The 25,646-nt window shown below is 42.8% G+C and overlaps 1 protein-coding gene across 1 annotated transcript in view; it reads right to left on the reverse strand.

The window, feature by feature from the left end:
- Nucleotides 1–3,421: 3,421 nt before the first annotated feature.
- STXBP6 (syntaxin binding protein 6) overlaps nucleotides 3,422–25,646 on the reverse strand; it is a 52,067-nt gene continuing 29,842 nt past the window's right edge. The window contains exons 3-6 of the mRNA XM_075283014.1: nucleotides 9,998–10,128; nucleotides 6,521–6,686; nucleotides 5,492–5,649; nucleotides 3,422–4,211 (exon numbers count right to left, since the gene is read on the reverse strand). Of these exons, the coding sequence (XP_075139115.1) occupies nucleotides 4,188–4,211; nucleotides 5,492–5,649; nucleotides 6,521–6,686; nucleotides 9,998–10,128 (479 nt within the window). The 3' untranslated portion in view covers nucleotides 3,422–4,187. The remainder of the gene's footprint in view (nucleotides 4,212–5,491; nucleotides 5,650–6,520; nucleotides 6,687–9,997; nucleotides 10,129–25,646) is intronic.

Genomic DNA, 25,646 nt, shown 5'->3' on the forward strand with positions numbered 1-25,646 from the left:
AAATTATGTCTTTGTATATTCATGTTTTTTATACATATACTATATTTATTGTTTTTAACTAGTTACGCACTTGATAAAGGGTTCCGACCCGAAACGCGGCAACTGTTTTTGCGTTGTGCAATCTTCTTTTTGAATAAATTCCTTTGGACCTGAGAGCGCCGTCCTTTTGTTCTTCCATTGGTGCATCCTCCTGGTTTTTGACCAGTGTTATAGAGACGTGCTGCCACTCTCACTCTGACGAAGCCTAATATTGCTGAAAACGGAGTTGTGAACGGAGTCACAACCCGATCAGGTGAGAGGCCACCAGGTCCTGAGTTCTTTTCATAAACACCAGATAATTCATCTATATATTTATAATAGACCATCTACACTATAAGTGTGCTCGGTATCTCTCTATTCTCTAGGTCCTTGCTTTAGTCGCGTATGTATTCAATTCAGATCTGCGTCCTCCAGACGCAGATCTGAGTTGAAATCAGGACATACCTCCCGCCAACTGGGACCATGGGACACATCACCGAAATCGTGAATGTCCCGTGGAAATCGGGACGGTTTGGAAGTATGTTATTATACTGTGGGGTCTTTTCAAACCCCAAAGTATAATAATTGGAGACCCAGGGGAGGATACAAATATAAAAAACACGGTTACTTACCTCTCCCTAGCTCCAGTGCACACCCCACAGATGTCAGTCATATTTAAAGATGTATAGGACGTCACGTGAGCAGGGGTTTGCGTTGTGACACCTATGGACACAACCCCTGGCCCATGTGATGTCTGGGATGTCACCAAGTAGGCCGGAAGCCTTCCAGAGCCAGGAGAGGTAAGCAACAGTGTTTATGTTCCGCATTCCATGTGAGAAACATTTCTTTATTCCAGACCAATTTAACCACTGGAGATGCATCAATCATTGATCTCACAGTGTATAGAAGTCCAATGGGTGGCGTTTTCAAAGGGGTTCCCACTGAAAAATGTGCTAAAAAATTGTCTTTGATTGAATATCAGTGCTGTTAGTTTCATCTCCAATACCCCTTCTCAGTGTTATCACTGGACTGTGAAGACCGCTCAGCACTAGAGATGAGCAAATAGTATTCAAAACTCTAGTTTCGAATACCTCGCTCCCATAGAAATGAATGAAAGCAGCCGAACACTAAGGGGTTAAGCGCGGGGCGCCAGCTGCTTTTATTCATTCATATGGAGCGTGGTATTCGAAACTAGAGTTTCGAATACTATTTGCTCATCTCTGAGTCACCACCTGACAGTATTCTTGGCAATTGAAGAGTACTATCACCGGGAGCGTTCCTCACAGCTTTTCCGCTAAGAAAGAGTTAATAAAATTTGATCGTTGAGGCTAGGTTCACATCTGTGCACAGCTCTCCATTGTTTGGCTATGTTGTGCGACTCGAACAATGGAGCAATGGACTGCTAAAACAGCAGATACCAGCAGACCCCATAGACTATAATGGGGATTCATGGATGTTCACCATTTTTATACTGAAGCTGCAGGACTTTTTTCTGTCCCAATTTCTGAGTCTCTGATGGAAATGTTTCCCAAAATGGTGCAATATGGCTATATCAACATTAAAATGAAAACATCTTTTAGAGTGTAGAAAAAAAGGGCCTGCACCCTTAAAGGGGTATTCCCACGTCGCATACTCACCAGTCTTCGTTGCTGTAAAATCTTCTGTCTTCCTGCTTTGTTGCATCATAGGTGGGCAGGGTTACATATGCAAAGCCAGCGGCAAGATGCCGCTGGCCCTGCGTGCACGCTCATAGATGGTGAGACCAGTCTAGCCTTCACAATGCGAATACAGACCTGGCATCCGCTGTAATAGAGAGGAGGATGCCGGGGAGGGTTACACGCCGGCACAGGTGCCTGCAACATCGCTATGCTCCTGCCCTGCATGAAGCCAGCAGCGGCAGGAGCGATGCTGTTAATCCGCTCCTCCGCCTCTGATTCGTATTCAATCTGTAGTGACAAGTATCAGTATTGCAGTTTTACCCCATAGATTTCATAGGGACAGTGCTGCAGTACCCACACTTGCCGCTATAGTTTGCATGGCAAGTGAACAGCATGGCTCGGAGTAGGTCCACAATACTGGGAGCTGCACTGTCTTGGTAAGGATAAGACTATCAATGTTAGAAACCGGTTAACCTCTTAAGTATCAAACTAGGCCGCAACCATAAGGGGTTAAGAACATTTTTATCTTACAAGAACACATAATTTTTAGTAAGACAGACATGTCAGGGGATCCCGACAGATCCTAAGTGTTGTATAACAAAGTCTAAGAAGCAGCACAGGGCAAGAAACATTTTTATGCATTTTTATTTCAAGTAAAAAAGGAACTAATGCCGCACCCTACAGGAATTTAGGAGTGGAGTGACCATCCCATGACCTGAATATCTGCAGGTCAGATGAGAGGGCGAATCCAAATTATTCGCTGCATAATAACTTGAAGACACCATATGCTGGTTTTAATGGAGGTTACAAATATAAGCAAGTCCTCAATCTTAGTGGCAAATTGGTAACAGAGTTAGAGATGAGTGAGTAGTGAAATATTCGAAAATTTGAAATTCGATTCGAGTAGACCTCAATATTCGACTATTCGATCGAACATCAAATCCCTTTATAGTCTATGGGAAAAAAATACTCGTTTCAGGGAAATCAAAATTCGACCAATTGGAGTCACAAAGTCTACAATGACACCTCAGGAAATGATGCCAACACCTCTGGAATGCAACTGGGACAGCAGGGGAAGCATGTCTGGGGGCATCTAACACACCAAAGACCCTCTATTACCCCACTATCACAGCTTATCGACTAGACACTCCAAACTCAATAGAACCTCTATGGAAAGTGGAAAAAAAACCTTCTTTCCTCTACATTAGTGTGGACAGTAAGACAAATTTTAAGCTAAAGAAACATTAGCATGCACGCCTTTAATTCCCATTGCCTATGACAACCACAGATGGCATAGGCAAGGGGAAATCAAACAGCACCCACCCTTAACTGTCATTGATGTGTGTGATGTGGCGAGACCTCCAAAAATTACTTTTGTGGTCCTTGAGGTGAGCCCTTCCAAATTAAGTTAAAGGCCCTTAAGCTGAAATGGAGATGGGAAAGGTATACTGGGTGCACAAACCTATGCATATTAGATGTATACAAGCGTACTGTATAGCCAAGTATACATCTAGCTTACAACAGGTATAGGACAGGAGATGGGAAAGGTACAGTACAGACCAAATGTTTCAAAGAGTTTTCATTTAAAGAATTTTCTGTATTTTCATGACTATGGTAATTGTAGATTCACACTGAAGTGATGGCCGTTTTGGTGCATCACTCGTCTATGGTGTAATATCGGTGCATTTGGATTTTTTACCCATACAAACAAAAATGAAGCCGTAGCCATTTTTAAGATATCAGTAAACATTTTATTGCTTGGAATAGTATTATGCAATATGGCCTAAAATGAAACACATGGAAATGTTTAAAATATGCCAGTCCTATAGAAACACTGGCATGAAAGACTTGAGCTGGACAGCGCTGAACGAAAACATAAAAACTATGGTAAACTCTACCATAAAAATATGTATAAGAACCACCACGTCCAGTGACACACAGAAAGGCGGTGCAAACAATTTGTAAGTGCTTGTCTGCGCAAAGCTGCTTAATACTGCCACTAGACACCGGGGTTCAGAACAAGACATGTCTTTCATAGGAAGTCACTCGTGCCAGGACTTGTAAGAGCACCAAACTCTCCATAACCAGCCACTGCGGCTTGTTTGGTGGCGCAGTGCACATTCACATCCATGCAGGTATTTGGATAGCTGGCTATTATGGTAAACCGTGTATCTTCCGTCACAAACTTTCACTTGCCCACTTTTCCAAAGTTCTGTTTCAGACCTTTCCTTAAGATGCAGCATGTCTTAATGCCATTCCGGATGATGTCCGTGTATTACTAGCATGGTAGTGGACGCTGGAAGCTGCTGTACCCTGCATGTTATTCCCAGAGTTTTCAACTTGTGTTGCATTGGCACCACCTGTGCCTCCGAAGCACGACATGAGTGGCAAGTAGTCAATAGGTGTCCCATTCAAAATAAAGATATTTTTACTAATAACCTTGTGCTGAGGTTTTGGTATATAGAGTTCGGCAGGGGCATAGGGACGGACACTGCTTCCCGGTCAGGAGTGTCAGCACTTGTGTTTCATGGCGAGCTGTAACGAAAAGTAAAAATTTACAATAACTATAATGCAAAAGAACATGGAAAGAAAGTGGGTCATAAATTATTAAGGAAAAGATAACATGATTTAAAGGGAGACCACAAAGCAACTGTGTGATAAGCCAAGCACCTAGCGGGGGACATTTATTAAGATCGCACCAGTCTTAATAAATTCCCACAACGACACGAAATGTGTCTGAATTATCAAGAGGTAAACTAAAGACTGACAAAGATTTCAGGTATAAGACCAATTTTCTGACATGAGTTATAGTAATTTTTGAAAAAAATTTTTTGTAGATTGTGGGCCCCATATAGGGATCACAATGTACATTTTTTTTCCTATCAGTATGTCTTTGTAGAATGGGAGTAAATCCACGCAAACACGGGGAAAATATACAAACTCCTTGCAGATGTTGTTCCTGGCAGGATTTGAACCCAGGACTCCAACGCTGCAAGGCTACAGTGCTAACCACTGAGTCACTGTGTTGCCCCGAAAAAGCTTCATACTTATCCTGCTGCTATGCTCCCCACACATCTCCAGTGAAGTCAGAGAAGTACCCCTTAGGTTCAGTGCGCATGCGTCAGTCCTCAGGGGCTTGTACAGTGAAGCCGGGGTGTACATCACCAGCATTACAGAAGAACTGCGCATGCGCTGGAAACACCAGAGTAGAGTCTGATGAGACTCACCAGACTCATCTCTAGGCAAGTATATAAATAGGGTATTAATACTGTATGACATTAACACTGTGCGACTTGGAACACTAAACCTCCACCCCATAAGGACCTGCGGGCGGTGGTTCAGTGCCCCAAATGGACCGGTTCTCATTAACCATACTCCCATGGTGCAGAATCAGGACTTTCCTATTGCGCAATCCTTTGAAGGGGTTATCTCAGAGACATGACATAAGTTACAAGTGTATGATTGCTGGGTGTCTAGATCCACTTGATCCCCTAGTCATCACAAGAGCGAGGGGTCCTGTGCTCAGTGTGAATTGAGTGATAGTTGTGCATTGCTCCATTCAATTTCTATGGGCAAGTGCAGTGCTCAGATACTTTCTGCAGACCCATAATGACACAGCAGCGCACATGAGCAATTAATGTCCCATTCAAACCTGCCCTCGTCGTAAGCATAATAGGTGATATTTGGGGTTCAGGGACAAACCCTTTAATGCTATAGGACTCTGAATAACCTTTTATTCTCCTTAATATTTAACTCAAGGATTCTGTCATAGGACTAGGCGTTTTCCTTCAGCAGGACGGTGTGGTTATTGTTACCTTGTGAGCAGTGTCTGCAAACTGTTGTGCACTGTTCATCATTTCCGCTGTAGATTCTTCTGCACGGCCAAGGCGCTCGCCGCGCTCATTGAGGGCTTGACTAGCTTTCTGTACAGCACTAGTTACACTGTCAGCAGCTGAATGAAGTATACTGTTGCCTGCAAGGGAGAGAACTTTCAGTCTGGTATTCAAAAGATCATAGAAAAGAAACATTTGTAGAAATTTCGACAGATAGGGGCAAATGTATTAAGTCTGGCATATCATACACTAATCTTAATAAATGGTTCAACTGGGGCAGGAACTGACAGATTTATGAAGTGGCCAGGCAGGAACTGCTGCATATTTCAATTTTCAAGATCAGGGTTCGAGGTTAACGTTTGACTTTGCTCCATATGTGTACCTCTACATCTTCCCTCTATACCAGTTTTCTAGAGTATAGGGAATTATATAATCTTGTGGATAGAGCTGCCCTGATCCTTTGATAACCAGAATTCCAAATTCCTAAAACTAAACTCCCAGCATGTAGATTTTTATGGTATATAAATCTCTCTTGGCAAGTACTTGCATTGTAAAGGCTGAAATCCATAGGTAAAACCTGCAGCAATAATTGACTAACTGTGCTTGTTGCTCAGGAATGGTGGGGGAGGTAAAGACTGTGCGGGAATGCGGGAATCAGTGGGGCAGAGCCTATTAACAGATGGTATAAAGATTTAATTGGTGGAAGTGGTGAAAGGTTCTCTTTAAAGTGGTATTCTTAACTTAGACATTCAGTGCATGTCCACAGGATATACCACAAATGTCTGACAGATGCAATTGCCATCTCTGACACCAGCCCCTATTTCCAGAATCGGATCACCCAGCTCACATCTATCACATCTATCCTGGAGATATGCCCTTTAAGAGGTCAGGGGCCACCTGTATATTCTTATGGACGCAGTACCACTTAGATGCTGTATGTACAGTGAGGGTCCATGTGCATGTCCTTACCGGATTTGGATACTGGAGCATAGAAAACTGCCTGACACTCACCGGAGAAAAGTCTGGATTGACAATTGATGAACTCCGGCTTTCTCTCGGAGAGATATCTCTGGCACGTGTGATGCAGGATCTGGAAGAAGGTGAATTTCTCTGAGCCGGAACTTGCCATCCATTGATCAGAGGCATTGTCAAACTGAAGGTCAAATTCTGGAGACTCCTACAAAAGAATAAGCAAACAAAAATCAGGATAAGAGAATACAACAGCCATGCTATCGTTTTCTTTCTAGCCAATGCCTTGTGCAAATGGGCCATATTAAAAAAGTTTTCCCTTAACAATACCTACAATATCTACATGATAGGGAATAAGTGTCTGATCAATGATCGCTACTACCGCACAGCGCCGCACCTCCCATGAGGCGACCTGAAGCGACCGCTTCAGGCAGCGCTACGCCAGGGCCCCCGGGGAGGGGGGGGGGGGCAGCATTTTTGCTTACCTAAGCCAGTCCAGGACAAGCTGTCCTGGACTGGCTTAGCATCACCGTCTCGGCAGCCCGGCACGGGAAGCGAGCGGTGGATTGGGGAGGCCCTGTGGACGCAGCGCTGCTCCAGCGGCCTCCCCTCACACTCAGGCAGAGAGCAGGTCCTCTCCCTGCCTGCTAACGCCGCTCCACCCCTTTCGTTCCACCCCCTCCTCCCGGCGGGGGTGGGGTGGGGGGTGGCGGCTTTCTGTCGTCCACCTCGGGCGGCAAAAAAGGTAGGTTCACCCCTGCTACCGCACACCAATCCATACTGATTATTTGTGTAGGATCCATCTTTATATTCACCTCACACAAAGAAGTCTATGGAGAGGAAAGGAGGAGGGGGGATTTATTGCTTCATTCTCTGCACTGGTAGACTCTTTTCTTGAATATACAGCAATGTCAAAAGAGCTCTCCCGCCTATAGTATAGCAGTTCAGAAACTGCAGTTATAGTTGTGTCTTTTTATGCCCCTTCCTCCTCACCCTCCATAGACTTCTGTGTAAAAAATGTATTCAGCCTGATAAAGGAAAGAAGGAAAGATATTTCTGTAATAAGATACACGAGGGCTCCATGTGAACACATTCCGTTACGGCTTTTCGCTCCGGATTAGGCCCAAATGAATGGGCCTAGACCGGAGGGTGGTGTCACAAGGTGGACGCCACGGCTGAATCAGCTGCAGAATCCGCCTGAAGAAAAGGCAGCTCATTTCTTTTTTCCGTGAGCGGGAACAAACCGCTCACGGAAAAAAGAACGTTAGGGGTCTACATAGACCTCTATTGTGATGGGGCGGATTTTGAGGTGCATTCGGCGTCAAAATCCTTCCCCTCTTGCCCAGTGTGAACAAGCCCTTTCAGTTTATTATATTCACGTATACATGGTCATCATTTTATATTTAAGGGAAGTCCTATGCTCACAATCGGTGGTGGTGAAGGCATCAGACGACTTGCCTTTGACTTCTATATGGGTCTACCGTAGAGCGCTGTACTGAGACGGTACTCTTACATTTTATACTCCATTTGACTTTGTATTTTTCAGCTGAATATTAGACTTTGCAGATACATATCAAGACTGAATCAGTCCTATGGGAAATTCTCCATATTGATCAAATAGTACAGTCACATTTTACAGCAGAGCACAAACTCGCGCAGTGAAAATTAGGAAATGCAGACAGAGTAAATGAATCTGCTCTATACCTTCCTGGCCCATTTTTAGGTAAAACCAGACAACCCTTTTAAGCATTGAGATTTATAGAGTATACACTGAGTGGTGCTGGCTCTCTAGCTCCATATGTCATATGACATCTGTGTTAGGTTTCCAGTAAATAGGTGTGACGGGTAAAGTACACAGGAGCTAGGAAGTGTTACAGCACCAGTTATGAACACCTGTCCACAGAAATGAATGACCTATTTACAAAGATCCGAATTCGCCCTGTCCTGTAAACTGTCTTCATAGATGGGTTAGACTGTGATCTGAAGAAGACCTTGTCCCATCTCGCGTCATATTTATCTAGGAAATATTAGAATTTCCCATTAAATAACAATAAATCTACTTTGTGCTGTCGGTCTCCGCTTTGTGGGTTTCCTTCTTCTGCCCGAGAAGCTGGACAGGAGATGGAAACCCGGCAGTCAGTGTCCGCCCGTGAGTGTCTTCTGGTCTCTGCAGTGAAACCGTTTTTTTTTTTTAACCGGACACAAAGTCCTGCATGTCCGACTTTGTGTCCGGTTAAAAAAAACAGTTTCGCCATGGAGAGGCAGAAGACACTCATGGGCGCTCACTTTGCAATCCCATTCAAATGAATGGGTTTGAAAACTGACTGCCGGGTTTCCGTCTCCTGTCCAGTTTCTCGGTGCAAAAGACGGAAACCTGCAAAGTGGAGACCGGGTGCAGGTGTGAACCTGCCCTTACTCAGTTACACCTCCTACAAATGTATGTGTGTGTCTCTACTATCTAATCTGTGTTGTGTCTTAGACAAATTGATGCCCCTCTTGTCAAAGCAGACATTTACCGTACTTTTTGCACTGTGTACATCAGTCTGGTAAACAAGTTGCAAATCCCTATGAAAGTTGTAATGTAATTCCTATTGCTTGTCATCTTGCTTTTCTAGAAACAAAACTGGAACGTGGGCATTACTGCATGATGTCTGTTGTACAAAATAGTGGAGACACAGCATATTTAGCTTCCGTTCAACAACTTTGCAGCACCATATTTAAAGATCCGATATTTGCCATACAAAAACATATATAATATTTTTTACAGCTAGAACTTTTATCTTGGTACCGTATGAAAGCTGTTTTAGGGAGTATAAAACAAGGCGCACTGCTATTTAAACCGACCCCCTCACTGTCTTATACACCCGCACACTTTGATACTTCTACAAATTGTCTTTTAATAAGAACTTTTCCATATTTGTAAATTCATTAGTACTAAAAAGTGCTCCCCCCTTCCCATGAATAAATACCGTAACCCCATAACTATATATAATATAGCACTGATTTATTCTCCTGCTCAAAATATTTATGGGTTTAGCAGGAAGGGGTTTCTTGCTTGTAGAGTAGATTGTGTTTTCAAGCCTAAAAATGTAATTTCTTTAGTGCGAGCAGTAACCATGTAGTCTGCCACTAGAGGTCACTTTCCAATAGCAGACATTTACAAGCTCTGCTGCTGAAAATAGTCACATCATATAAACAAACGTCAGTCTTAAAACCTGCAGACCAAAGTGGAAGCTTTGCAGTCATTTCTATCCTAGTTGCAAAATTCTATCTTTACTATGCAGTTTTAAAAGGAGTAGCCTCATCTCAGACAATCCCTTTCAAAATGCAGCTAAAGGGGAGATAAGATGTTATTCCCAGGTCCTATCTCACAGATCTGATCCCAAATGGGAGATGCCCATATTCCCTAATAGGGTACCGTATATAGAAAAGGGATATCCTCATGAGCTCTTAAAATCCTCTAAAAGAGTGGCATTCGAGGGTATAAAAAGGCATAAAAGACAAAAAAAAAAAACTTACCCGATTGGGGTCAATACCATTTACTTGTCTGAGCTGATCTAGAGTCCACTGAGATCTTCTCACAAAACCAGTTGAGCCCTCAAATTGTTTAACCTTGGTAATGTAGACTTGTGAGGGTCTCTTATTTGTAACTGCGAAAGGAAAAGATAAAAACAGTCAAACAGGAAATAAAATAAATATCTACCTAGACTAAAACATGTACAGTAAATATAAGCAGGGATGTAGGTGCTCCCCACACAGTATGACGTTCTCCATAGTGTTCCCATACAGTATAATGTTCTTCATAGTGCTCCCCACACAGTATAATACTCTCCATTTTGCTCCCCACACAGTATAATGCTCTCCTTAGTGCTCAGACACAGTATAGCGCTCCCCACACAGTATAATGCTCTCCTTAGTGCTCAGACACAGTACAGCGCTCCCCATACAGTATAATGCTCTCCTTAGTGCTCAGACACAGTATAGCGCTCCCCACACAGTATAAGGCTCTCCTTAGTGCTCAGACACAGTATAGCGATCCCCACACAGTATAATGCTCTCCTTAGTGCTCAGACACAGTATAGCGCTCCCCACACAGTATAAGGCTCTCCTTAGTGCTCAGACACAGTATAGTGCTCCCCACACAGTATAATGCTCTCCTTAGTGCTCAGACACAGTACAGCGCTCCCCATACAGTATAATGCCCTCCTTAGTGCTCAGACGCAGTATAGCGCTCCCCACACAGTATAATGCTCTCCTTAGTGCTCAGACACAGTATAGCGCTCCCCACACAGTATAAGGCTCTCCTTAGTGCTCAGACACAGTATAGCGATCCCCACACAGTATAAGGCTCTCCTTAGTGCTCAGACACAGTATAGTGCTCCCCACACAGTATAATGCTCTCCTTAGTGCTCAGACACAGTACAGCGCTCCCCATACAGTATAATGCCCTCCTTAGTGCTCAGACACAGTATAGCGCTCCCCACACAGTATAATGCTCTCCTTAGTGCTCAGACACAGTATAGCGCTCCCCACACAGTATAAGGCTCTCCTTAGTGCTCAGACACAGTATAGCGATCCCCACACAGTATAATGCTCTCCTTAGTGCTCAGACACAGTATAGCGCTCCCCACACAGTATAAGGCTCTCCTTAGTGCTCAGACACAGTATAGCGCTCCCCACACAGTATAATGCTCTCCTTAGTGCTCAGACACAGTATAGCGCTCCCCACACAGTATAAGGCTCTCCTTAGTGCTCAGACACAGTATAGCGCTCCCCACACAGTATAATGCTCTCCTTAGTGCTCAGACACAGTATAGCGCTCCCCACACAGTATAATGCTCTCCTTAGTGCTCAGACACAGTATAGCGCTCCCCACACAGTATAAGGCTCTCCTTAGTGCTCAGACACAGTATAGCGATCCCCACACAGTATAATGCTCTCCTTAGTGCTCAGACACAGTATAGCGCTCCCCACACAGTATAAGGCTCTCCTTAGTGCTCAGACACAGTATAGCGCTCCCCACACAGTATAATGCTCTCCTTAGTGCTCAGACACAGTATAGTGCTCCCCACACAGTATAATGCTCTCCTTAGTGCTCAGACACAGTATAGCGCTCCCCACACAGTATAATGCTCTCCTTAGTGCTCAGACACAGTATAGCGCTCCCCACACAGTATAATGCTCTCCTTAGTCCTCAGACACAGTATAGCGCTCCCGACAGTATAATGCTCTCCTTAGTGCTTAGACACAGTATAGTGCTCCCCACACAGTATAATGCTCTCCTTACTGCTCAGACACAGTATAGCACTCACCACACAGTATAATGCTCTCCTTAGTGCTCAGACACAGTATAGCTCTCCCCACACAGTGTAATGCTCTCCTTAATGCTCAGACACAGTATAGCGCTCCCCACACAGTATAAGGCTCTCCTTAGTGCTCAGACACAGTATAGCGCTCTCCACACAGTATAATGCTCTCCTTAGTGCTCAGACACAGTATAGCGCTCCCCACACAGTATAAGGCTCTCCTTAGTGCTCAGACACAGTATAGCCCTCCACACACAGTATAATGCTCTCCTTAGTGCTCCCACAAAGTACAATGCTTTCCTTAGTGACCCACACAGTATATTTTCCCCTTTAGTGCACTCACGTACAGTATGCCGCTTTCTTGTTGCCCTCACACAGTATAATGTCTCTCACCCCCACAGTATGGGGTCCCAGGGAGTGAGATGCGACTATGATTCTCAATACTCCCTGACTTTCTCAGCGCACACCATGTCACTGCAATGCATTAGTCCTAAGAGAGGTGAATACTGTACACCATACTTATCACTCACTTCCCAGATATTCATGACCTATCCTTAGGACAAGGCATCAATATCTAAATCTGAGAAAATACCATTAAGGCAGTATAACCCTCCATTTAAGTTATAATTCTGTCTGCTTTTCATAATCCACCTGGTTTATATGTATCTAGCAAGGTACTGTAGTAATGCACCAGCATTGTGACTTCAGGTTTCACATCCATTAGGACGGGTGGAGCTCAGTATCTCTAGTTAAACATCCTGGAAGGCAGCTTGGGGATTTAGAAAATATACTATTCTTCAGGCCATTAATCAGTGAAGGGGAGGGGAGGGGGGAGAGAAACCTGCAACAGAACAACTAAATTTTAGGCTTTTAATGTGCTGCAACATTGTGAAGCTGTATAAGGTATACATTATTCATAAACTGTACGATAATTGACAATAACCCAGCACCAAACGTGACTTATATCATAGGAATCTGAAACATTCATCTTTATCAGACAGACTAAGTAGCACTGGGAGTTTTGGAAATCCTGCAATTCTGTACTTCTGCCAAAGTCCTGAAGTCAGAGGAAAAGACCAATACGTACAAGCAATAAAGAGATTATCTGAAAGCTTACCATTCTGTACTTAAAGGGAATGTGTCACCAAAAATGCCCAGTTAATTTAAACCAAGGTTTTAGGAGGAGAAAAAACTTGAAGTTTTTGATGATTTTATTTTTAAAGGTGGACGTTCACCAACCCCCAAATAGTCCAGCTCTGTATAATTTAATAGGCACTGCTTCACTGATTCTGGTACAGTTACAATGTTTTACTCTAGACCTCACCATCCACTAACAGTCAATGCTGTTAATTTTGGTGCCTGATATGCTATTTAGGCTCTGTACTGTCAAGAGCATGGTGTCAGGCAGGAGCAGACAAGGGGTGGGATTCTGAACCTCTTATTGGTGGCATCTATCCCCCCGCCTGACACTGCCCTTCTGACATTACATAGCTCAAATAGCACACAAGGCACCAAAACTAACTGTGCTTGCTCAGGAACGGTGGAGGCTACAGTGGAGGGGCTCCTGCTAGCAGATGCTAAGAACTTAAATGCGGTGGAAGGTCTTTAAAAAAAACCTAACCCCCCCCCCCCCCCCAAAAAAAAGTACAGTATCCTGCAATTTTTAGGTGTAATCAATTATTAAATATCCTGCAATTTTCACGTTTTCCACTACAGTCTAATAGCAGCCTTACGCTAGATTCACACTAGTGCCAGGCTCTTGATCCTTTGGGTCTATCGGGAGACACAAACAGCGGAGAACAATGGTTACACACAGAGCCTTTTGTTCTAAACTGATAGCGGCAAAAGAAAAAATACCCACCATGCAGATGTGAACACAGCCTTAAGCAGGGTTCACACTAGCGTCGGTGTCCGAAAGCTAGTGTCCGATGCTACTGTCCGGGGAAGATTTTCGCATCGGACACTAGCTGTGTCCATTCACAATTTGCATTGTTTTAAATGGGACGCCATGCAGTGTCCTTTACTGCCCGTGCCTGTCCTTAAGTGTCCATTTACAAAGATGTCCGATTTTTCAAGTGGACAGCTAAATCCTACATGTAGTTACTTCAATTTTGAGTTTTCAACAGTTTGGCTTTTCAAGTTCTTTGTATTACAATACATAGAAAGCTGCAGAATGTCAAAGTCCTTAAAGGGCTGAATAGCGCTGGGGACTCATGGTGGCACAGTCCCACAAATGGTTAAAATTTTAATAAGTTTATTAATAGGGTTTGGATCAGGGGATAATCAAAGACACGCAGACTTTGCAGGCGGCCAGCGGCTTAACCCCCTGCGTGCCGGCTGCTTCCATTCATTCCTATAGGTGCGTGCTATTCGAAACGGGAGTTTCGAATAGTACTCGCTCATCTCGAATATCAGTTACCTGTCAGTCTTCAAGATCAGCTGGACGTGCGGACACCCGCCCTCTAACCCCCTATTTTATTTAAAACCTGGACTTGTCGCGATGCTTATTAGTGGGGTTTTAGTCTCCCAGCTATTGCTGGGACGACTGGAGTTTAATAAAGTTTGAATAAATTTTATTTGGTGTTGGCTTATATGGTTTAATATTTATTGATTGTTTATTGATGATATTTATTTATTTGAAGTTATTAATTTATTGGTTTATTTATTTATTGAATTAAAGTTAGAACACCACAAGAAACTGGTGTCATTGTCTTTATTTTAATGATAAGTGATCATTATATGTTGTTATCTTAGTTTGTTGGGTCTTGTGCCACCCTGCCATTTACATAGTAGGGGTCCTCCCTGATGCATACAATTTTAGAATTTAAAGGGGATGTTCCTTGTTTTCCTCAATACAAATAATATAGATTATCCGGACATCGCATGAATAAGGAACTACATTTAAATATGTTCGGAACATTATACTATCCCCCCAAAAAAACTTTTTAAAGTATATAAAAAGCAATCGAGCCATGAAGCACATGTTAGCGCTGAGAGATAAGTGCACCACTCCACAACAGGAAACGCTGATATTTCCTGAATTGGCTCTATTCCCTTTTCACACGCAGGCAACACGGATTTCCTTGTACTCAAACAAATCAAACAATTACAGAACATGTTGGATGAACTGTGCCCTGGGAAACAAACAAGAGAACAGGCTTAAAATCTAGCTCCACATTGAAGTCGCCTTAAAGGAATTAGCTTGAAGAGTAATTCTCCAGTATGTTGTTAAAATAGCGGATATTAAACCTCTCTTTAGGAGCTACAAGAATATCTTCATCCTTCTTTGATTGACATTGCTTTCGTCCAAATTTGTGCTTACTTTGTGAACCAATCAAAGCGCTATAGAATAGTCATGGAATCATGGACATATGGGCGTGCTAAGAGGCAGGGGGCCATGCTTAGTCACCTCTGCAATACTAATGTGCTCTGTTCTAACTTTTCTCCATAACATATCTAGAAAGGTATTTATGAGCATTACAGCACTATGGTTGCAAGCCTATATTACACAGTCCAGTGACATTAATGTGACCACCTGTCAAAATCCAGAATAACCACCTTTGGCAGAGCGGACCGCTGCGAGACGTGCAGGAACAGAGGGGATGTTGTGATGATGTCACTGGGATATTGAGCCATGCTGACTCCAGCTGCGCTAGGTTACGTGGTTGAACATCCATGGCGCGAACAACCCGATCGAGGTGGTCCCACAGATTCTCAATTGGGTTCAAGTTCGGGGAATTTGCTGGCCAAGGGAGTACGGTAAACTCATCCTGGTGCTCCTCGAACCACGCACGTACACTGCGAGCTTTATGACACGTCACATTGTCCTGCTGGTAGATGCCATCATCCTGAGGAACAACATTTTGCATGTAGGGGTGAACATGGTCCGCAAGGATAGATGCATACGTGTGTTGATCCATCGTGCCTTCCACAATGATGAGTGCAACCAGATGGCTGATGACACGTGCCCTTCTGTGGTTGGTTATTTAACGCTGACGTCAAAAGTAGGCGGTGGTCACATTAATATGACTGGACTGTGTATAATATAACCTATATCTCGTGATTGCTTCATTTATTAAAGGGAATCTTTCTGAGCTGCCATTTATTACCTCGAGTCTTCTCAGCCAGGTGCCAATGTCTACAGCTATTCTCCAATTTGGCCAAACGCTAAATCCAATACATTTTCCTCCTCCAGGAACTAACATGTAAGCAGACAACCAGCATTTGCTCACACATAACCGTCTTTTTCTGTTCCTTAGATCAGTCTGTAAAACTGACAATATCCAATAGCCATTCAGAAAAGAACAGCGCCCTCTCTGGCAAAGTTTTTTCAATGGTCACGTTAGGATTTTCTTTCCTGTAGCTTGTCAAAATCTAAATAGCTTCCAATTAGATGCTATAATGGAGATCTATGTCCGGTGTAGTCAGATCCTGCCATCACACGACCATCCACTTGTTCTGCATTTCTTGCTAAGCAACCATTGCACTTAGTGTATTGGAGCTGTGCAATGTCATGCAGCAAAGAAAACAAACAACAACAAAAAGACCCCAATAAAAACATGTAAATATATATATATATATATATATACATACTGTATATAAAATTGGGGTCACTGTAGATCATAGGTAGACGGTAGATAGTATTAGGGTGCAGCATCCCAGAATATGCCTGACTTCCTGTAACCGGGAATGGTAATTAGGAGCATTTGATGCATTGACCCGCAACACACATAAATTAGTACTTAATCCTGCTGCAGGGCCCCAAAGGAGATGCAGCCCGGATGATGGATGAACAAGTTCTTCACTGTAACATTGCCAAGGTTTATTTCAGGTATGCAAGGAGGAAAAACAGAAAGAAAGAGAAATCAACCAGCCAAAGAGCCCCGGTGAATTGGGAAGGTCTGGGGGGTGGTTAATCAGGATGAGAGAGACATGTAGAGAGCGCATGGCAGATTACACAAATCAAAGATATTAGAGACACAAAGAAATGCCAGGAAACAACGTTCTGAGCCCTGGCAGTGCCAGGCTGGGTGTAATTCATGACGGTGCAGAGATCATTTTTCATAATCTCTTTTAATACCGCTCTCTATATAAAACTCTAATTAAATGTTAGCGGGATGTCCCCTGACTGAGGAGCTGGTGCAGCGCTTGACGGGTGCCATCTTGTAATACGTAATACTGTATCATGATCGAGCATCAGGTTTGCATAATGATACCAAACATCTAAGCCAAATGTAGAAAGAATTTTCCTGTTTTATGCTCGGGCCACACAAGAAGAAATCGTAGCAGATTAACAGCTGTAAACTGACCCGTGGCTAACCTGCTGCGATGTACAGTAGCGGCATAGCAGATCGTGCTTAAATAAACCATATTCACATGCTGTAACTAAAATCTAAAGCGCAAAGTGACAAGCGTTGAAGAACCCATAGCTTGTCAATTACAGCTTCGGGTTTCACCTGCAGCTTTCAATTGCTGCGATACAATGGCTAAACGCCGCAGGCCTTGCAGGTGTACCGCAGCAAAACCCATCTGATCCCAAGTGTTTTTTGCAGCAGCACTCAGACTTTGTGTCCTCATGGGTTGCCCAGGGAGCAGTAATTTACTTAACTGTCCTCCGGGATTGGTGATGATGGACCTGGGGGGTTCTAGCAGCGTCTTTAACCAGTGTTCTGCTTCCTTCTGTCCTGATCTCACAGGCCACACACTGCTAAAAAGCTGCTGAATGTCTGCATATCTCTAAAACATTCTAAATCATTAGATGGTCAGCAGATCCCACCAACATTTTTCTAATGTGTAGATAACCTTAAGGCCGGGGCCCCATGTTGTGAAAATGCTGCGTTTACAGTACCTGCAAAGTGGATGGGATTCTGGCTAATCCCATTCACATATTGCAGAAACAATCCGCAGCGGGATGCTGCGATTTAAAAAATATGCATGTAACATGTAGCATGTCAATTATACCTAAGGAAACGCTGGCATTTTCCATATAGGTATAATAAAAGCAGGAAAAGTCTATGGACGTTCTATCAAAAGTGCTGCAGAAAAAAAAAGCGGTGCATTTCTTCCGCAGTTTTTCGGTGGTGGCCTTAACCTGGCAGGGTTTTCCCATCTCAGGATTTCACCTGTCCTCTGGTCTCCTCTCCCCTCCACTTCCTGGTTCACAACTCAGTTCTGCAGCCTGCACAGGACGGCACAGTTATCGCTGGACTTATCAGAGCTGAAAGCAAGCTGCATAGTGAGGCTTTTCTTACGGCAGCCCTTTACCCACAAATTAAGTGGTATTTGCAGAAAATATATGGGTATGAGATTTTTTTTTTTTAAATTGTTTAAATGTTATTGGTACATGTCAAATAGTGAAAATGATCTCAAAGTCAACAGAAAAGAAAGTCAAATCTTGATACTTAGAGGTTAATGAAACAATCAATCCCGTCAATGCTGCACCTTGAGCGTAACCCAGCATTTTTTTTTGCAGAATTCTTCAATGCAGAATCTGACCTCAAGCCATAAGTAAATAAGATAAATGTCAGATAACATTGTAGGAGAAACAATGTCTCCTGGTGTGTGATCTGTAGATGTCACTGATAGCATCCAGCTCGGTTAGATCTTATAGACTGGGGCGGGTGGATTGTACCTGTGACTACTTGATGAAGGTGGGATTGTGACTGTGAATACCAAGGATGGGGAGTGGTTCTGACTAGTACGCTAACAGAGGCCCGCGTGACAACTTGTAGGGGAAATTCACAAGTTTGGGTAATGATCCCACTATTACTGTCCTACAGTATAACCACATATAAGCATAGTTACCTACTGCAGTTGTACAGTGTGAATATGACCTAACCACTAGAAAGTGGGAAGTGTTACATAGGCAATTTATACAAGTAGAAGGGAGAGCTCCAATGTGACTACAACAGGAGCTATATTCTAAATACTAGAGGGGTAAAACATCAACTATTGAAGCTAGCCTGATAGGAAGCCACTGATGGTTTCTAAATTGTGGAGCTGGCTCCTACAGGCTGTTAAGACTTGTCCAGGGCACAGAGCAAGCTTTGTCAACATGACCTGAAGGGAATGTTGGATGTCACCATGCCCGGTCCTTTGTTCTCTGATAGTGGCTTACTCTCCCTCTCATTACTGACAGCACATGCACACTTGGCCAAGTCAAGCATGCATGTACGAAGGGGAGGAATTAGTGAATAGCTGTCCTATCAACAGCTGTCTAAGGCTAGGTTCACATATGTGTTCGCGTTTCCATTTGGGGGAGTCCATTTGGGGACCCCCCGAACGGTACACTGATACACTTAAAATAGTGGTTATTCACAGACTATAATGGGGTCCGCTGGGTTTCCACCCAAAAAAGGCGAAAAATGCGGAGAGAAAAATGGTACTTGCAGGGCTTTTCTCTGCATTTTTCATGCGGAGAAGGGAACAGATTTCCCGATCGTAGTTCCAATGCTGGTGTGAACCCAGCCTTAGATGAGTGTTCATAATGTAAAATAAGTCTGCAATAAACAAGCAAATATGTAACGCCACCTGTCCACACTTGCCAGCATTCTCTTTCTGCCCATCGGCATTGTGATTCTGTATTTGAATTTAGGGTGTGCTGGCCCTTTAAAACCCTATAACCTTGCTTTTTGATCCCACCCAATCACCTGCACCTCATGGACTATATAAAGCTGTCTCCTTCACAGGAACATGTTTCTAGCTTGCAGGTCCCCAGATCAGGAGTTTTTCTACTGCTGTCTGTCCTAAATACCTATGTTTGATCTTGGCCTGTTTGCCGATGTCCTTATCTGATTCTTAGGTACTAGCATTTGCACAATTTCTCTGTCCATATTTGATCCATACTTTCATCACTGTATTGATTCTGTGTCACCTGTTCTGTCCTCTGCCTGGATTACTCTTTTGCACAAACTCTGCCTGCCCTAACCTTGGCCAGTACCTTGACTAGTTCTACGCTCTTGCTTGACCCACCCTGGCTCAGGTGCCACCAACATCAGGACTATTCAGAGGTAGCAACTGGGTGGTCCTTTGCAGAGAATACTAGAATCCTGTATAGGCGTTAAAGGGTGAAAACCAGGGGACCACTTAGCCAACACCCTCAGGAGTAGCCCAAAGTAAAACCAGTTAACACAGTGTTTCCATACCTGCTTCCTATTACAAAATGCTCATTTGTCAGCTGATCATATCTGTTATGTGTGTTGACGTATTACCACTGTTAGCTGTATTAGCAATCGTTCCCTGTACATGACAACTATGTTTTCTGGGCAGAAATATACCAAAGTAAAGTGACCTTTAGATAGAGTATCTCGTGAATCTTTCCCCAAACTGATAAACTATATACAGATTTCGCAACAGGAACCTGAACTTCTGCAATTGGTTAAACTGCCGTAGTGTGATCTTAACACCGAAGACAACAAAAACAATGAAAAGTCATTGAAAAACAAGTTGGAATATTTCGCAGTTATATAAAATTATTATTATTTTCTAACTAAATGGGAGGGCGACTTGAACTCTTTGCTTTCTGAGTAGCAGATCTCCAGACTTTATCGTTTTACACACAGCTTGCAGAGAGCAGGTTAAAAAATATCGACCAGATGGTATTAAGTAACCTCCAAATTACATGTCATGATCCTCTTGGTCTCCTCTCGGTGCTGGAGATGCCAGTCTGCAGAAGACACAGCCTTTCTGGAAGGAGGGGTGGAGGGTTTACTCTTTCCCCATACCATTCTCTCCGGCATTCTTCCAAATGCATCAGAGCGACATTCCTATCAAGTCTTCCATTGTCTGCCACCTTATTACTGTCAGGTGGCAGCATCCCACACCTCCTTATTACAGAACGTGGTTACAAAAAAAAAAAAAAAAATATGGAAAATACAATGATATTAGGTGTAAAACAGACATAACCTCTCACCTTCCGGAAAAGTTACTCCACTTCTGGCTTTACTGGGTGGTTTACCAGTAGTCATCTAAATATAAAGCCATCCTTATTCGCTAGGGGTTCTTGCATCGTCCGCAGGGTTAGAATACCCCATTCCTTTTTACCCCTTCTTTGGGGTTTACGGTGGGGAAGGATGCCAGGTTCTAGCCACTCTTAACCTCTATTTGGCTCTTTAGGTGGTTGTGTTCTATGTTGAGCACGCATCTACTTATTTCTGTTTGCAACAGTTTGATGGTTAAAAGGGGTTGTCCAGGATTTGGAATGGACAGAATAATAAGAAAAAAAAGGCATATTTACTTGTCCCTAGTACCTGCATTTGAGTTGCATGCCGGGTGTGAATGCTAAAATGCTCAGACCAATCAGTGGCCTCAGCAGTTTCGGGAGATGGACCAGTGAAGTCATAAGGAGCATTCACACTAATTCTGCTGTCCGCCCTTTGAGAGTCCATCGAAAAGTCAGGCAAAATTGCTTGCCGGTGGACACTTTAAGAATCCATTCATTTCAATGAGTTTTTAAAGCAAACCGCTGATGTCCGTATGCAGCCTCTCTGCTGTGAAACTGGTTTTATTTGCACGGACACAAAATCGGACACGGACTTTGTGTCCGTGCAAAAAAAATTTTGGTTTTGCCGCGGTGAAGCAGAAGACACACACGGGTGGTCACTTTGCAAACCCATTCAAGTGAATGGTTTTGAAAACTGACCGCTAGGTTTCCGTCCCCTGTTCCAGTTTCTTGAGCAGAAGATGGAAACCTGGTGGATTGCCTAAAGTGGAGACCGGGTGCAGTTGTGTACCCGCCCTCAGCTGATCCATAGGTTGCTCTGAATCCTGGAAACCCATCTAATGTAAAATGCTTGATAAATAAATCCTAATAAAAGAAATAACAAGCACTTCTCCCTTATACATTTCTGGGGCTAGTGTTCCCATTGTCTAGGAACATTAGACATTATAATAAAGTAACATAAATTGCATATTATAATAAAAGCGCAGCATAGTTTATAGCAATAGGCAGACAAAAAAAAAAAAAAAACCCAAACAAGGGGCCACACGGTGGCTCAGTGGTTAGCACTGCAGCCTTGCAGCGCTGGAGTCCTGGTGTTCAAATCCCGCCAAGGACAAAAAACCATCTGCAAGGAGTTTGTATGTTCTCCCCATGTTTGCATGGATTTCCATCCCATATTCCAAAGACATACTGATAGGGAAAAATGTACATTGTGAGCTCTATGTGGGCTTACAATCTACATTTAAAAAAAAACAAAAAAACAAAAAACCCAAACCATTCTCTGAGGTTTGTGAACAATGACACTATTGTAAGACAGACATCTACACTAACGAAATTGTAAGCTATTCTGCACGTTGTAGAGGGAATAATGACAAGGCCGACATGCAGCAGCTTGGAAAACACACTCAAATTGGCTTCTCTATCTTCATCTAGAAAGGATTGTGCTTTCAAATTGATGGCCAAGGACAAGGCTTTAATGTAGCCGTCTTCTGTTCTTCTCAAATTAAATTTCTTCGGGGTCAGATCTTGGCGCACTCCCACTGCATAAAATACAAACACACCGAGGCTGCCAAATACGAGAGTGCCAGCCACTGTCTTACACTGCTGCCAACGGAGAGATAAGACTGGAAGGCATCCAGAGACCCGCAGCTAGGGCAAGACATGTATGACAACTTTGGACAACTAAACTTATTTTTAAGCAATGTCAGTATGTGCATTATCTTCTAATGTAGTGGGATTCATCCCAAAATATACCGAGTGCAAAATACTTTAGGGAATACTAAAAGCAGTTTATGTAATTGGTATCTGTTTATCTGGCGTCATTCAATATATCTGCTGGAGAAAAACTTTAAAAAGGACGAAAAATTCTGCAGATGCCAAACATTTATGAGACGCTTCACACCCCTGCTGAACAGCTTTGCCTCAGTTAAAGAGGACCTTCAACCACTTCCAACAAATTTGGTTCTTTACATATATTTTAATAGCTGCTGTTTCCAGAACAGTTGGATTTTTTTTCTCTAGCCCCCACCATTCCCAAACAATCAATGCTGTTACTTTTTGTGAATGATGTTCTACTTTATTTAAACTGTGTACTGTCAGGAGGGAGGTGTCAGGCAGGAGCAGGCAAGGGGTGTGATTTTAAGCTCTGATATTGGTTGTCTCTTATTGGAGCTCTCAATGATGCCCCCTGCCTGACACTGCCCATATGACAGTACAGAACTTCAATAGCACATCAACCACCAAAACCACCTGCATTGTTGCTCAGGAATGGTGAGCACTACAGAGAAAATTCCAACTATGGTGGAATCAGTAATGTAGAGGCTATTCACAAAAGTTAACAACTTAAATTGGTGGTGGTGGAAGGTACTCTTTAAAGGGAAAACAATGATGCTGCAATATCGTAAACTGCTGCTACTAAGTAGACAACATGCAGGTAGATAGATAGATAGAAGTTTTGAAGAGGCGCAGTGCTATGACTCCTTCAAACAGCTGATCTGCAAGGTTGCTGCTAGTCTGTCCCCAACAATCTGATATTGATGGCCTTACATTGCAATGACACCTCATGGGAAATTAACTATAGTAAAATCAATTAACTGTGCTGGTTCGTCCAGAATAAGACACATTCTCTGAATCTTCTCTCCAGTTTTATATAAGGGCCTATCTTTACTTAACTCTGAACTCCCCAACAGGGTAAAGATCTACAGGTATAATAGTGCAGTCTGCAGAAAAAGGTATACAGACATACAGCAGCGCAACAAAGGCTGAAGTCGGCCTGAAAGGTGATCTCTGGATACTTCTGACATACACGACAGCAGTTTCCCAACACATACTGCAAAAATAGACTTATCACAGTGGCAAAGTAGCCTATGTTTAGAGAGTTTACATTGCGGGCCCCTGGCATCTTGGCTTCACTGCAGGGTGGTTACAGTACTGTCCAAGAATTTCATAATGGCCACTTTAAGTATTGCCTCAGATTTGTCTGCATTTTGGTTAAAAAAAAATAGGAACAGATGGGAACTAGACTCCAGCACAGTAAAACTCATTTACTCCAGCACCTGATAGTCCAACAATGGCAATGCTTAATGTTATTTTAATCACCCAACAGCTCTGAATTCATTGCTAAAATATCATCCTAAATATAATTGTAACCCTGCATCGTGTGCCCTATATGTGATTTTAATTTGGACCCTCCTTACGGTAAGGTAAAATATATATATATATATATATATATATATATATATATATATATATATATATATATAAATATAATAATACTGTAAGGTGGATTGACACTACCGTTGTTAATGTCCGTTGCTGTCTTGCGTCATAGGATGACAGTAATGGACATTAAATTGTTGCAGAGAATGGTCACAGACTGATTCCCATTGACACTAATGTATAAAACATGCCGGAAGCCATCTTCAGTCAAGTTGGTTTACCTTTGTAATGGAAGAAAAAAAGTCCTGCATGGGTGGCTTTTACACTTTCCAAATGTCTTTCTTATTCTGTATTCCAGTTCATTTTTCATGAAAAATAGCATTTATGCAAATTGGCTGAAAGGGGCTCCATTTTTGATTAAAATATATAAAATTTATGTATGTTTTCAAAAATGCATGTGGTTTTTAGAAACTCATGTACATTTAATATAACACCACATTCGTTTTAGTGGGAAAAGCCCCATATAAAACCCGCCCTTATATCAGGAAGAGTGAAGAACGAGAACCTGAGGTTCGTGATGGAGTGAAGATCTGCGCTCACTGGTGAAGAAATGATACAGGAACTGGAATCTCCAATGTGGAGTATTTTTATTGAAGAGTATAAAACAGTACGACGCGTTTCGGGCCAACCCAGGCATCTGGCCCGATGTGTCCTGCACATATGCACTTGAGAAAGGCGTTGTGCTGTTTTATGTTCTTCAATAAAACTACTCCACATTGGATATTCCAGTTCCTGTATCATTTCTTCACCAGTGAGTGCAGATCCTCATTCCATCACGAACCTCAGGTTCTTGTTCTTCATGCATTTCTCCTCCGGTTATCCAATGCATCATCAGATCGGATGCCACTCTCACCTGGACCATCCATCTCAAAGCTACTAAAGGGGTTGTGACTGCTCACAACCCTATAAGGTGAGAGGCCAACTGGTTATTCCACTAGTTTGTCATAATTCTTTCACGATCCGTGACTTACATGACTCAGAGCGCTCGGTGTCTCCGCTTTTCTCGCTTATATCAGGAAGAATATTTCTATAAACTTTCGTATCCAATAATTGGCCCAATCGTCATGCAATAGGGCCTTAACTCAGGCAAGACTAAGGGCTAGCCATTTGCATTGCAAATCTGGAAATATACCAGGCTGTACATACCGCAAAATAAAATCAATACGGGGGAAAAAAAATGCTGTAAACGTTCTATTTCTGTATTCCTCATGGACCGTACTCTATTTAAAACCACAGAACCTAAACACTTTCCTATAGAACATCCTTTACAAGTTATATATTAAACCGCTACATTTCAGAAGTCTTTAAAATAGATTCCTATTAGCAGACACATAATTTAGGAGCTCAAGAAGTGGGCGTAAAGAATGAACACTCTGCATTGACTTTCTGTCAAGTGGAAGACATGCTTTACAATGTAGTGCTCAGGGTCCGTGAACATGCAAAGAGGAACCGTTTCATTTTACAGACACTGCGCGAAAAAAAGACTATCCTGCTTGATATTTTAATTAGTAGCCTGCGATACGTTACCCGCATCTCAATGGGAACGCACAAGACACTCTGCCATTATAAAAGGTACCTGTCTACTGAGTGCTTTCTGATGCCAGTCTACCATATTGTGCACATAAAAGCAGTAATATGCACTGTATTCCTGCAGATCACAATAAACAAGGAGATTAGCCAATTTGGAATAGAAACATAAATTTTG

Source organism: Leptodactylus fuscus, chromosome 7, assembly GCF_031893055.1.
Source record: "Leptodactylus fuscus isolate aLepFus1 chromosome 7, aLepFus1.hap2, whole genome shotgun sequence".
NCBI lineage: Eukaryota > Metazoa > Chordata > Amphibia > Anura > Leptodactylidae > Leptodactylus > Leptodactylus fuscus.